General features: G+C 25.5%; 2 protein-coding genes across 3 annotated transcripts; one reads left to right on the top strand and one right to left on the bottom strand.

The window, feature by feature from the left end:
* Nucleotides 1–51: 51 nt before the first annotated feature.
* Nucleotides 52–6,476, bottom strand: Emc1 (ER membrane protein complex subunit 1). Its single transcript, XM_074247439.1, has 13 exons — nucleotides 6,197–6,476; nucleotides 5,930–6,045; nucleotides 5,526–5,709; nucleotides 4,352–4,507; nucleotides 3,928–4,273; nucleotides 3,546–3,849; nucleotides 2,510–2,682; nucleotides 2,265–2,426; nucleotides 1,898–2,182; nucleotides 1,628–1,823; nucleotides 883–1,206; nucleotides 561–788; nucleotides 52–475 (listed from the first exon to the last, which is right to left on the bottom strand). The coding sequence occupies exons 1-13, from the start codon at nucleotides 6,337–6,339 to the stop codon at nucleotides 315–317; spliced, it is 2,778 nt and encodes a 925-aa protein (XP_074103540.1). The 5' UTR covers nucleotides 6,340–6,476; the 3' UTR covers nucleotides 52–314.
* A 1,302-nt stretch (nucleotides 6,477–7,778) lies between these two features.
* On the top strand, nucleotides 7,779–15,825 carry LOC141530807 (uncharacterized). Of its 2 annotated transcripts, XM_074248135.1 has the most exons (6): nucleotides 7,779–8,471; nucleotides 9,459–10,215; nucleotides 11,118–11,655; nucleotides 11,728–12,040; nucleotides 12,395–12,620; nucleotides 13,117–15,825. In XM_074248135.1, the coding sequence occupies exons 1-6, from the start codon at nucleotides 8,374–8,376 to the stop codon at nucleotides 13,939–13,941; spliced, it is 2,757 nt and encodes a 918-aa protein (XP_074104236.1). In that variant the 5' UTR covers nucleotides 7,779–8,373; the 3' UTR covers nucleotides 13,942–15,825. The 2 variants fall into 2 exon arrangements, with proteins under 2 accessions (XP_074104236.1, XP_074104235.1); XM_074248134.1 differs by having other exon boundaries at nucleotides 11,118–12,040.
* Nucleotides 15,826–16,015: the final 190 nt, after the last annotated feature.

The raw sequence follows: 16,015 nt of genomic DNA, 5'->3' as shown, positions 1-16,015 counted from the left end.
TGTGTCTAAAACGCTGAAGGTAATCTTTACAGAAAAAAAAAAAAAATCAAATTCATTTATCTATTTAATAATCTTATCATTTCTTAACATACATTACGTATTTTTCATAAATTATTTTACATACGAGCCATTTACAAAAAGGGGCTTGTTGTTTATAAATTACTATTATCATGATTCATGACCATTACATTTTATTTAAATATTTATAAGAATTATCTAATTTGTGAATAAAGACGAATTAAAAAAGAAAGTGATTGAAATAAATTTTTTTTTTGTTTTTCTTTTATATGTTCTGTGATGGCGATGTGATGACATTATTTCCACGCTTGCTTCTGTGCTTTTTGTGATGCTAATTTTTTAGTTATGTAAGACGCTATTAACAGCCCCGAAAGGACCAATATGATAAGATAATAGTCAAAGTCTTCTTTTAAAACGTCAAATGTTTTTGATGGAGCCACACGGGTATAAAATAAATCTGTAATTAAAATTTAAATGACATTTTTAATAAAGTAAAATATAAAAATACTTTCGAATAAATAATATTAGTGATAATTACTTACCAATACCGTGAGCAAACACTAAAGAAGTACTTTCAAGGCCACTGGGACTTGTATGAATTCCTGATACCCTGAATACACTTTGGTTATAATTAATAATGGCATCCATGTGGATTGGTATCTCTGGCATATAAGGTATAACACCTTCTTCCCTTAATTCGGGATTAATAGGCCGCCTTGGATCAACTAACATCCACGGTAACTCCAAAATTCCACCATTAGCAAGAGACACTTAATTAAAATATAAACAATTTATTAATTCATTAATCATTAATTTATATTGAGGAAATAATATAACAGTTATGAAATTCGTAATAAAATATACCTAGTATGTGTTTACTAGTGATTCCTTTCTCGGTAATAGTTTCCTGCATTGATTCAATAGTTGCAGGAAAAATAAATGCTTGTCTTTCGACTAAAGGTAATCGTGTTGTGGTCAACGACGAGAACACTGTGGTATTGCTTTGAACTTTACCCTCGTAAAGCTCTAATGTTGCGATTTCAGTTCTACGGCTCTTATCATTATAGTAACTATAAATTAGCCAGTTTTCAGAATGTACTATATGAAATGGTCCACGCACTCGTTTGTGAGTTATTGAAAATATCATTGCACCGGACACTACGTCCAGAAGATACAAATTAAGTGTATCTAAAAAAATTTATTTCATTAAAAAATCTATTTATTAACTAACAATATCGCGTTCCAGATGCCATAAGGGCGTATACCAGCAAAAGATCCCCGTGAAAAGCCATAAGGGCGTATAAAAAAATTTTTTTTGGGAATCGACGTAGTTTTGTCTAAAATGTGAAGAAATGCTAAAAAAAATTTTTATATGCTATTATGGCTCCCGAAACCCACCTCCAATGCCATAAGGGTGTATACTAAAAATTCTGTTGTTTTTTTCTATCCGAAAAAATTTTTAGTTTGAAGAAAAAAAATTTTTTTTTTGCATTTCGACACGTTTCACACAAAAATACGTCGGTTTGCAAGAAAAAAATTTTTTTATACGCCCTTATGGCATCTGTAACGCGATATAACAAGTATTTAACTTAATAATTTACAAACTTACTTTTATACGAATTACCAACACCTTGAGTTAAAATAGCAATTAAATTTGGATTAATGTACTTGTACAGTACTGATCGATCTCCCAAAACACGACCTTGTGAGTGAACGTGCTCAAGAGAATTTTTCGAAACGATATGAGTTATTTTTTGATTTTTCGGCGACAGTACTAACTCCCATACCTTATGAGCAATTAATTCCTGTAAATATAATTATAAAAGTTATAAAAATAAATCTTTAAAATTTTAATAATAATTTTATGATGGTTTCATACCTTTGAAGTACTGTATGCAAGAGAAAATCCTGACAATACACCAGTCTCTTGATCACCCGTAAATAAATATGTATTTTTACCAACAGAAGCTGCCACAGCTGTTGCATTTTCTGGAAATACGTGAACTTTATCACGTGTATCAAGAAGTAATATCGGACGAAGAAAATCATCCGTCGTTATATGCAATAACATTGACTGTTTTAATTTATATCCTAATTTAACTAATCCATCGATTGGCTGACCCGTTATTGGATTAAATGTATATATTACACCTTCTCCTGATTTCTGAAAAATTAAAATCATGTTTTGTAAATACTAGATTAGAAAATTTTGATTATTTAAAATAAATGTAATTCGAGTTATTTACCTTATCTAAAGCTAACAACGCACACTGTGGAGGGTGCGGGAAATGCCGACTTCCTCTTTGGACATACAGGAGCATGGTATTCGCATCACTTTTGAGACTAGTTATATTATTTACTCTAAGCTGCCATATAACTTCGCCTTTCTTTGACTCAATTCCAAACAACTGTATCAAATAAAAATAATAAATTTTTTAATAAATAAAATTTTGCTTTATCAAATATAGATTAAATAAAAAAAATTTTATACCTTTCCAGCAGACGTTACAACAACTATCATTTTGTGTAATCCAAATTTATCTCTGACAAGATCAGCTCGTTGAGTTGACTGCGGTAAATTGATGTCAAAAGTTGTTTGGAATAATGATCTCACCTGATTCATCTGAGCCGTCAGTCTTCTTGTAAACATTCCAATAACATCCCCTGATAAAGATAAAATAAAAAAGAAAAATTAGTTGAAGTTCTAAATAACTTACTTATAACCAATACAAAAAGAAAAAATATCTTCACAAAATATTTATATCCACTCTAACATAATAAATAAAGTTTTTTATTTCAATCAGTAAAAAAGCAAATATAAATTCTGTTACAATATTGAAAATCCACGGATGAATAATTTTTCAATAAAATTTTTCTGTAAACTCATGCAAATAAATCCAATTATTAATCAATAATAATAAGCAATTATATCTATCATAATTGTTACTTCAATTACTAAAGTACGCAGTAGCTTTTGGATAAACAGATGATCTAGTAAAATACTGTCTATTTATTTGTAGTCGCGATCTGAACTGCGCTGATTAATTTAAACCACCATGCTCAATCTACTACACTATAATACTGCTAAACTCATGCGATTATTTATAATTTAAATCGAAATAATTATTGATTAAAACCAGCCTATCCTGCAATAAACTACTTACATGAACCGTCTATATCGATACCTGCCAGCAGCCATTCACAAAATAAATTTTATTAATACCATGTCAATTATTTCTTTACATCACGAATTATAATTTAACAATTAACAATATTAATAATAAATATAAAATATTTTTTTACGTTAAAATAAACTCCTAACAATAATTCATATCGATATTAAGAAATTACTGTAGAATACAATGATTAAATTCACCTAATATTCAATCAATGATCAACATAAGATGAACAAAATCATGCCAATTGATCGTTAGGATAAATATGAATCTATTACTTTTTTAATACTATTATAAGGATAATAGTTTTTTAATTTTTTTTTAGTTAAGAAAGAAATATAAATAACTTACTTTCTTTTTTATCGAACTCTGTTTCAAGCGTTTGGTCACGATCAGACATTGGTAGTTCAACCATTTCAACGGTTATTATACTAGCCAAAGCTTCTTCACGTATCCATATTAATTTATTGTGCTGCAGTAATGCAACACTGTGATCTTCAGATGACAATAGATGCCTGCACATTATTCCTTTACTTAATTTTGGGCAAACAGATGCTTTTATGATTGGTGAGAATAGTGATTCATGGGACGTAGTTGACGAATAATCTTCGAGAAGTTCTGATGTTAATAATTTAACAGCTTTTATTTCTATTACCTAAAAATTAAAAAAATTTTTTTAACATTTTATATAATTAAACTAATAAAAATTTATGAAAATAAATATAATGCTTACCCCATTTTTGTACGTCGTCTCAAGTAAGACTTTCTCGTTATCAATAGTTGTAACATACAAATTCGCATTTGCAGGAATATCTCTAGGAATAGTATTTGCTTGATTGCCAGGTATTAATATATGTTGTCTATTATCACCATCAGCAATTATTGTCAAAACCGATTCGTCTCCAGGTATTGATTTAACATGGAATGGGCCCTTTGCACCAGCGCCGAATATATTATTTATTGTTATAGACTGTGGTTGTGAATTATTATCAAATAAGTGGACTAGAAATAGTATGGCTAGTGAATCATCAAAGGTATTGCCTTTAAGGCATCCTAGATAAGGTGCCGCTAAAACACATCTGCAATTTAAAAAAATTCCGATAAATTTACTTGCAAAAATTCACGAATTTGGTAATATTGTTCATTTTAAATCTTACTCAGTCTCCGGCGTTATAAACGGCGCAGAAACTTTTCGTGTGTCTAATTTTTCACCAGTCTTGCTGTCGTATAAAGTAACTTCAACACCACTGCTGTAAATCGGTAGAATGTGATGCAATGTGCCATCTTTTAAGTGCCATTTGACATCTTCTAATCTAGAGAAAAAAAAATTATTCCATTTATTAAATAATTTTCAATGAAGTAAAAATAGAAAGTATTCCGTAACTAAAATTTGCCATTAACTTAATTTTTAATATTATTTTATAAAAAATAGGTCTTATAGCAAAATCTAGTTACGGATTATTGCAATATCAACGACAATACGATGCTTGATCAATTACGGGATTACATGGGTTTCACGGTTTCAAAAAATCGATTTTTTTGTCTTATTAAATTTTAAAACATTTCTAGAATATTGTCCTAAAGTTTCAAATTGATCCGAATAATAGTTATATAAGGCAAAGTCAAAAATTTGAAAATATTAAATATTTGTAGTATAAGTTTTAATGAAATATTTCATTTTTTCTATTAAAAAAATAGTTGAAAATAGGCCATTTTTCCCGAAAGAAACCCATGTAACCTCTTAATGTGTAATAGTATTTATCTGTGAAACAATTTAATTAATAATTAATATTTAATAACCAATACAACAACAAATATTGCACAAAATATTTGAAAGTGCTTTATATATAAATATATATATATATATATATATATATATATATATATATATATATATATATATATATATATATATATATATATATATATATATATATATATATATATATATATATATATATATATATATATATCTGAAAAACAAAACCTTTCAGTTGAGTATAATCCAAATGTAGAAAATGATATGAATGGAGTATCTAGTCTGTAAAAATAAATTATAGTAAAGCCAAAACGAAACCTACTGTGATTATAAAATAATTATTGAACTCGTGAAAATTAAAACTATGAAAAGAAATTAATAAAAGCGATTAAATTATAAAATTGTGTTGGTAACTGTCCAAAATAACCCACACAAAATTATTTCTTATGAACTTTTATTGATTTTGTGAAAAAAAAAAAAATTATTGATTAATTTTTTATAGGTTATTTAAATTGATAAAATAATTTCTAATACTCAAAATAATTTTTTTCATTCAAAGATAAAAAATTTACCTTTCAGGATTTTGTTCAGCTAAAGGCCACTCATTTAAAATATGTCCAGTGGCTAAATCCCAAACACGTACGATAGCGGGCACTCCACCGCTTACGGATATTAATTTTCCATCGGATATTCCACCCAATGCATGAATTTTACCCGCATATCCACGTTCTAATACTCTTCTCCATAATATTTGACCTGTTAAAATTATAGACATGAATTATTATAAATAGAAAAATATTAAATCATTTCAGGATTATTTTTTTTATAAAAATAAAATTAATTATTGTGAATAAATTTAATGAACAATAAGTAGTTTGATTAAAAAAGTAATATTATAATAGGACATATAATTCAATAATGCCGATAATAACAATAGTTGATGTGTAAAAATATCAATAAACTAGCCGACTTATACCTGATTTTAAATTCAACGCAGCAACAACATTTTCCTCAGTAGCAACAATTAGTTTAGCCGCTGCCGAAACAGTGTCAAAACTTGAAAATTTAATTTCTCCAACATAATTTTGTCTCCTGAAATAATAAAAAAATGTCTAATCATTTCGCATACGTGTCAAAACTAATAAGCTTATTACAGTAACCTTAACACAAATTTAAAAAATATAGACACGTAAGTAGATAGAAAAATGAATAAGTAATAATTTATTATTAATTAAATACTTACCAATCAAATTTGCCAACTTGATCCTCGTAGAGACACAGCGATAAATTAAATACTCCAAATAATATTATTAAATATTGAAATAATAGAGAATCATTAATAAAACGATTGATATTTACACGAAAATTGGGCATTGACGGAGCCATCACATATCACGATCTAATGTATTTTCTATTTTATTCTGTTTTATCATTGATATTACAAAAGTAGTCTTAGTAGGTATGTAAAGCAATAACTAATAATATAATAAAATAGGTTAGGTTGAAAAAGACACTCCAAAGACTACTGCAATTCAACTTACTGTAGTGTGTACTGACTCAGTCATAGCCATAGCAGTCTAGGAGGTACTTACTACAGTACTACAGTGTCACGAATGTCAGTTCCGTCAGAGTGAGACAGATAAAGAAAATAATTCCTCAACAGCTGTTGTGTGTAAGAGAGTAAACGATACAAATAGATTGCTTTTAACGCCACTGTTTTATGGTGGAATTTTCGATAACTATTTTTTTCTATAATTATTAAGGAAAAACTAAAAAATATTGACAATTTATTCTTTTATTATGTGACTGTGAGAAAAAAAATTGTTAAAAAAATAGACTTGTAGAAATTTTAACAAATTAAAAATGCAATTTTTTAAAAATTATTTTTTAGAACAAATTTTTTTGTTAAATAAAATTAAAAAATTATAAAGTGGCAACTAACTTTAATGTCATAAAGTTGACAGATATTAAAAATTTTTTTAGAATTTTGAAGCAATTAAATTATTATAAAAAAAATTTAATTAAAAAGTTTCACATGTAAAAATTGATAAAAATTACAAGTGAAAATTTTTAGAAGCATTTTTTTATTGTAATTGCTTTATTAAAAAAATTTTTAAAATTAACAGCTGACGGCTAACTTCAATATTATGAAACTTTAGTATTTTATTAATTTTGTTTTAAAAATGAAAATTAATGTAGCCGATATTTAATAATTTTTCTAATAAATAAATTGCTGCATTAAAAAAATGAGTATTTAGAAATTTTAATAAATTGAAAATGCAATTTTTTAAAAATAATTTTTTGGAACAAATTTTTTTGTTAAATAAAATTAAAAAATTATAAAGTCGCACCTAACTTTAATGTCATAAAGTTGATAGATATTAAACATTTTTTTGGAATTTTGTAGCAATTAAATTATTATAAAAAAATTAAATTAAAAAGTTTCACATGTAAAACTTTGTTAAATAAAATAAAAAAAAAATGGTCAAGTGTCAGCTAACTTAAATATCATGTTTTAAAAACATCTTAAAAATTTAATCCTTAAAATTTATGAAGCTATAGTTAGCAGACACTTGACAATCTTTTGATTTTGCTTGAAAAATAAATTAGGCATCAAAAATTATTTATAAAAATTTCATTTATAATTTTTCAGAGCTTCTAAAGATAAAATTTTTCAATAAAATTTTATTGCTATAATTTGTTTGTTAAAAAAATTCTAAAAATAATCAGATGTCTCTCAATTTCAGTATCATTAAAATTTTCATGAAAAAAATTGAGAAAAATAACTACAAAAAATTGATAATTTATTCTTAATATGTTCATACGCATAAAACAGATAAAATTCTCAATATTTTATATAAAATTGTATTTAAACAATTTATTGACAATTATTAATATTTGAAATTACCGCTACAAAAAATACTTTCAGTTAAACCATAGTAGAGAGCGCAAGTGTAATAAATATTTATACACAATTGTGTGTGTTCGTCGTCCATGTGTATTTTTCTTGCACATACACAATAATTACAATACTAATGCCATACTTTAATACTGTGGTGTTTCTATAAACTACTTGACAGTTGTGCTAATCCAAAAATATTTTTTGACTTTTCATTATTTTTATTCTTCCAATGGTATCATCAAACATATTAAACAGTTGTCATTTATGTTATTTAAATATTATTTTATTACTCTGATACTTGGAATTGTTGTGTTCAAGATATTAATACTTTAATTATATCGTTAATTAATAATTGTTATTATTGTTATTGTATTATAAATATTTTTTGTGTAGAATAAATTAAAAATATAATTGTACTCATTAAGAAAACTCATTTATATCGTGTTTACATAAAAATATTTTGATATTTATTATTTTTTATGTAATTATTATTAATAACAATTATTATTATTATAAAAATGATGAAAGTTGTTTGTGCAGTAAGTACATGTAAATATTCATCTAAAAATGAAGATTCAAGTGATATTATTTTTATCAGCTTCCCTAACAATGAAATGTAAGATTCATTATCTTAATATACTTAATCAAATATTTATTTTTTTCTATTTATTTTTGATAAAATTTTATTTTTATTCATGATAAATTTAAGTATGTTCAATACAGATTCATGGTTTCAAAAAATTCAAGGAAAGAAACGATATAAAATTAACTTATGATATAAATCGAATCGTTTTTGCATCCCCTACAAGGTTCTTAGGCCAAAAAGTTGATTAATTTTTTATTTTTTTTTAAATTCAGAATTTTTTTCTTCAGTTGTTAACATTTAAGCAATCATAATCTTTAAAAATTATAAATGTAATATTTTATTATTATTTATTACACTACGTTATTTATTTATAATTCATTTTTCTCACTGATATTTTTTTTTTTGTAAAAAAAATTACAAGGTTACTTAAGTTAATAAAGTCATTAATAAAATAATAATTTACAGTCACGATGTGACTGCCGTTACTTGTGATCTATAAATAAATAAAATTTTGCTTTATTAAATAATGACTTTTGTTAAATTGCACTGTACTTTTTTAACTATTGACATTTTTAAAGATGTAAACTGATCCTGATGTTAGACTCATCAAGAGTTTTCATTTGAGTACCCACATGCATTTTGATATATTTTTCATATATACATATATATAATATATATAAATATGTGAAAAATTGATGTGGGTACTTAAATGAAAGCTCTTGATGAGAGTAACATCGGGATGAGCTTATATCTTTAAAAATGTCATTAGTTCACGAGATAAAAGGTTATTTCTTAATTATGTATCTAGAGATAGAGAATTTTCGAATGCAGCATAAATACTTATTATCATAAATTGACTTTGCTTTTTCTCTTAATAATAATTTGTTAATACTTTTCAAATTCTATATTTTTTTATTATAGTTATATTAATTAATTATAAAAAAAAAATTATAAATTTTTTATCTCTTATAAAATTTATTATTTATTTATTAATTAAAATCATTTTTTTCCAACTAGGTCCACAGTTTGGGCCCACAATTGCGGCAGACCAGATTTATTAATCAAATCAAGAGTAGAGTTGCACAATAATTATTACATATGCTCAAATCACATTGAAGATCGTTACTTCATAAGTAAAACAGAACGTATAATATTAACAGAAGGTGCTGTACCGACATTATTCCATCATCAATTACAATTAAATAATGACTCGGTATCGGATTCACATTACCACGACTTGAAACAATATACACCTACTACATCGGGGTCAAATGATGATATCATCAACATAATGCAATTAAACAATTGTATCAACGATGTAAACGATTGTTCGTCAACCAATTTTAGAGACACTGTTTATAACCGCGATCTACATCCCACAAGCTGCCATATAAATGAAATTAATAGTAATGTTTCATCTATTGATAGCGGGAATAGTAATTTAAACAAATACTGCAATATAAATATAAATATTGGGCAGTATGAGGACGGCGGTGATGGTAATGATGACATTGGAGTAAGATACAGCAGTTTATGTAGACTGTGTGGCCAATCAATTAACGATGGTATTGACATACTTTCTGATAAGCAAATAAACTTGAAGACAATTGATAAAATACGTTTACATTTGCCAATATCTATTGATCCTAGTGAGTCAATGCCGCTCAAAATGTGCGTTGATTGCTATGATAAATTGGAAATTTCTCATTCTTTAGTTATTACGTCCTTACAAACTGATATTAGATTAAGAAAATATCTTAATCTTCCTAGTAAGGTGATCTTATTCATATATTTTTATTATTAGTACAATTGTATCTTTTTGTAACTTTTTTTTAGTCTTGATAATTGTAATCTTAGCTGAAGTAATATTAGTATTTTTTTTTGTTTAGCATTAGCTATTTTGATCACAGTTTAAAATTTACATAGAATATTTGGGTATCAATTTATTTTCTTACAAACTAGAAACCGTATTTTGATCTTTAATAGTTTCAGGTAATTCATTGAACTACTTACAATCATTTTAAGTAATAAATTTTTGAGCCGTAATAGTTGTATTTTTTATATTAATTAAATTATCATTTCGAGTATTAGATTGGCTGCGCTGATTATTTAAAAAATAATGCGCTCACATAAATTATTTGGTAAAAAATTATTAATTAGTAATCACGAGTTAAATACCATTTGTCGGTTTTTTTTTTTTTTAATTATGGGAAATTGATGTTGAATATTTGAGAAGAAAACTTCTGAAATACTGTATAAATAGTAATCGGTTAAATTCAAATTATTTATTAATTATTAATCATTTTAATTTTTAGTACTGGATAGAAAGTGTAATTATATATTTTATAGGGTTATTCAATTGTTAGGTTTCATTAACATTAAGATGTTAAAAGATTATGTGTTATATTTAAAATTATCTGTAATTTTGTTGGAAATAATATTTTAAAAATAAGAATTCTATCTACTAAACTCAAGTATTGATTTTCTTCGTAGCCCTCTGCGGTTCACAACTCAATATATTCACAATTTTGTATTATAAATTGTTAACTTTTAATTTATGCCAAATTATCATGTCGTTTATTATTAATTAATTTCAAAATGACTAATTTCGAGGTTTATTTAACAGCTTATCACAGAATATAACAAAAATAAAAATGTTTTGTTTATTAATTTCAGAATAATGATGAAGATAGATATCGTGAATTAATCTCATTATACGAAATAGAAATAAACAATGAAATGTGTATGGATTCAACAGTTCCAATAGTTGATGATTTAGCAGCAATAACAGACAAAGATAAATCTAGTAATATATCTGTAGCAGAATTGAATAATCAAGTAACTGAAAATAATTCAACAGCACAAGTAATACAAGTTAATCAAACAGTAATACAATGTCCAAATGACACATCAACAAAATTAAATGATCGTTTTAAGTATGTACTTCGATCAGATTTAAATAATTTATTATTAGAACCATTAGCATCGCTCGAGTCTGCAAACAATACACCAAATAATCCAGTTGTTGAAAATAATGTTAAAAGTTTAATTATGGAAAATGACCAACAGCAATCACAGGAGCAAATAAGTTTATGTAGCAGAAATGATAAATGTGATATTGTTGAAAATATGTTCGATGGTGAACAAACATTTGAAGACACTAATGCGTTGTATAATAATCAAAATGGTTATCCACCATTTAGATGTAAAAAGTGTAAGGATTTATTTAACAAAGAAGAAGATTTATTAATTCATGACTTATATCATACCAGAACAACTTTTCCAGATCAAGAACGCAAATGCGGACATTGTTCATCGTCATTTTTCAATCGTAAGGATCTGCAAAATCATATTTCCGAAAAACATAGCGGACTACAAATGCTATTCAAATGCGGAGTTTGTGACAAAGTTTATGAAAAATGGTCAAGCCTAGATGTTCATGAGGCTACGCATCGTCAAGATAAACCGTATCTCTGTGATCTTTGTGGTAAAAGTTTTAAGCATTCTAATAATTTAAGGGGACACAAACGTACACATTTAGATGTTGCTAAGAGAAAAAGGCACAATTGTGAAATATGTGGAAATGCTTTTAGATCAAGGTTAATACACATTTATTTTTATGATTATTATAGGATTAGAGTTAGTATCACAAAAAAGTCTGTCAATTTATTAAAATAGAATTTTTAAAAGGCTCATAAATGTAATTTTAAAATTAAATTATTTTTCGAGTTTATATTTTATGATTGAGTTTTGTAAATTGATTCATGAATTGATGCACAAAAATTTTCAATTTGAAACCGTTTTATATAACAAAATTCATATTATTCGCTGTTTAATTTATTCAAATAAAAGTAAAACTTTTCCAATATGAGTTTCAAAAGATAAATATGAACAAATATCCTGTTTCAAGTACTGAACATAATTATACAGAGTTGAATTTATATTTTCTATAGATTTCATTTGAAAGAGCATATAAATCAACATAATGGCGATAAACCTTACAAATGTGAGCAATGTGGAAAATCCTTTTCCAAAAGAATCCAATTACGACAACACCGACTTTCGCATGGTTTAAATAAACACAGTTGTCCTATCTGCGGAGTATCATTCAATCGCCGAGCTAATATGAATGCACACATGAAAAGGCATGCTAAAAATGATGGGATGTACACTTGTAGCGTAAGTAATAATTTTCCAAATTATTATTTTTTCTAAAGAGCATTATTGCTAATTCGACTAAAAGTAATCGTATTATGTAACCTTTGTAGTTAATGAAATTTAACAACTATTAGTTAATTGGAATATTCTTCCTCATTATATCAATAAAATTATTTTGATGTTTTTAATTAATTCACTTCAATATATACTTCAATAATAAATTATAATATAATTTCAAGTTTAATTATTTATCATCAATTTTCAATGAAGTAATTACTTCAGTCTATGCGCAGTTTTATTAATTAATTAATAAAGTTATTTAAGTCAGATAGTATATAGTTTCTTCAAATATTTATAAAGAATTTCTTGATATTTAGACTGCTATTTACACTAATTAAATTTTGAGTCCATAGTTGAGTAATGATTTTATTTAATTAAATTATTTATCAATTAACTTTTGAATTAATTAAATTAAATTTTCTAATTATAATAATGAAAATAATATATATATTTTCAGGTATGTGAAAGCAGATTTAAATCAATGAGCGAGTTAAAATTACATCGAAAAGAGCACACCGAAAATGATATCCTTGAAAGTATTAAAAAAAAATGCAATGACAAAGAAATATACCAGTGTAAAATATGTTCAAGAGCATTTCCAAAACGCTCTGCATTGTTGAATCATGAGCGTACGCACAATGGTACACAGCCGCGAGTTGAATGTGATATATGCGGAAAAAAATTTGCTAACAAAAGTTCATTAAAATACCATACTAAATCAATACATTCAACGGAAAGGCCACACACGTGTCAATTCTGCGATGAAGCGTTCGTTACAAAAGAAGCGCGTCTTGTCCACGAAAGAATACACACTGGCGAACGCCCCTACGTATGTAAAATATGTAATATGCAATATAGATGCTCAAGTAATCTTAGTCAGCATATGAAAGTTCATTCTGAAGTACGACCTCATACATGTCAACAGTGTAATAAAAGTTTCACACGTAAAGGCGCATTAACTATACATGAACGTACTCATACTAGTATTAAACTATTTACCTGCACGATTTGTGATAAAATATTTTCACAAAAGTCTGAACTAATTAAACATGTTAAAGTACATCAAGTACATAAAATACTGAGTTGTGAATATTGTAATCAAATATTTTATTCTAAGACTGATATTTCTAAGCACTTTGACAGTGTTCATAAAATTTATTCTAATAATACAAACGGTTCTTTGATTAATGATAAACGGATTGTTATAACTGAGAATTTAGAGATATACTCGCTGGATATAAATACTTGCAATATCAAAGAATCTACTAGTGAATTAAATTAATTATTTTTACAAGCTTCATTATATGTTTACGTACAAAAACAAAGCTTATATTTTTATTTATTTTGTTATTTCAATAAATACTCTTGTAACTAGATAGTATTACGTTGAAGCTATTTCTTGAGAATTATATTAGAAAAATCAAAGAAATTAAATGATTATTAATTTTTTCATGTCATTGTAATTCATAAATTGCATAATTATTTTAAAGAATAATTTTTTTTCTACCTACGACAGAATATTATCTAATAACTCGAGACAACAATGAGGAAGTAAATGAACGTAGAAAGTTTATTTAAATTTTATAAAATTATTAATCAAACAGGTGCAATTATTATTAATAAAAGAGTAATGATAAGCTTACCTAAATATCGCTGTGATCTATACTGTATAATAACTATTTTAAATCATCGTTGTCATTAGTCAGTACAAATATTTAATTATTATACTTATTTATTAAATAATTTTTAAGCGACAAGCCAAGATCCAAAACTTACATTAAAATAATTTAAAATCTTTGTCGAATCTTCGCCTTTTAATGTACAATCATCTAAGCTGTAATTTATTTTGTATACTTTTACATAGATAACTTTTTGAAAGATATTTTAATTGAACTCTATTATGTATTTCTTATAAAGATGTACGCTGGAGATTTTTATCATTATTGAAAAAAGCTTAAATTGAGTCTTTAGGAAGAACGTAGAAAAAAAAAATTACAGTAAATGTCTTGAGATTAATGGATTATAAAAAAATGAGTGCCTCTACATAATAATATTTCATTAACTTGCTTTAAATATAAATATAAATGTTTAGATGGGTATTTATCTTTAAAAATGGTATTAAAATTAAAATTACGCATTATTTGGAGATTATTATGAATGTTTTGAATAAAATAAACTGAATTGAATGTATAAAATGAAAATAGCGGTAGAATATTGAAGAAAAATATTTTGAAAATGTGTTTATAATGGAAATGATTACGCGTAGTTTGTATGAATAATTAACGTGATTATATAAACGTAACTATTGTTAATAACAGTGACCAAATCTTTCATTATTTGCTTAATGATATATATCATTTACTCATCATAAGTGCCATTTTTAAGTTTTACAGTAAGCAAAAAAATATTTTTCTGCTCAAAAAGATATTTATTTTTACTACTTAACTCATATTTATAAATTAATTTAAAATAATAAAAATCCAGAATAACTTTTACACTGCATCTACCCGAAGTATATAAATAAATTTATGTCTGCACTTGAAAGGTGTAAAAAAAACCGGAGTAAAGGTTACAATGCTAATTTTATACCGAAACATTTTTGCAGTAAATTTAAAAATTAAATATTATAAATTTACTATCTGTAGATCAAAGAAATTATAAAGAATTGAAAAACCTTTTTTATAGACACAAAGCTTTACATGAAATCAAAAAAAAAAAAAAATGCAGATCATTTTACAGAAATTAAAAATCCATTCGACAATGGTCTAAAGAATTAATTAAATAGATGTACATATTTTTGACATATTTATTCTGTTATCACTTCTTGTATGGATTGATCTACATATATTATTATTTTGAACACTTGGAAGTTATTTAATGATTATAATTAAGAACTAAAAGTTATGTATATTTATGACTGTTCTTGACATTCTAACGTCCCGTATAAATAACTGAATTAATGCTTGCTGTGTTAGTCATTTATTGTGAATCATTATCAAACTTTCATTAAATTTAAAGAACCAACATAATGTAAATTGATAAAAAAATATTCACATATTTTATTGAACAAAACATTCCTTGTAATTTTTTTGACGTATTGAATTTAATTTGCAATGTAATAAGTTTTGGTTGTATTTTTTTGTAAATAAATAAATTCAAGTTTTAACTACAGCGTATTGAATTTATTTACTACTTGAAAATTTAATTTTACAATTCAGAAAATGATCCGTTGAACTGCTTAAATAGTAAGTTATAATGAATGTTAAGTTTTTCAAAATTTAGGATAAACAGTTTTATTTTTCCATGCAAAAAAAAAAAAGAGAGAAACAAATAAATAAAAAATTTGTTTTTTAATC

This window comes from Cotesia typhae, unplaced genomic scaffold, assembly GCF_013202065.1.
Source record: "Cotesia typhae breed Kobodo isofemale line unplaced genomic scaffold, CoteBio_Ctyphae contig_5, whole genome shotgun sequence".
Taxonomy (NCBI): domain Eukaryota; kingdom Metazoa; phylum Arthropoda; class Insecta; order Hymenoptera; family Braconidae; genus Cotesia; species Cotesia typhae.
The sequence above is the reverse complement of the archived record's forward strand: the minus strand, read 5'-3'. Positions and strand labels throughout refer to the sequence as shown.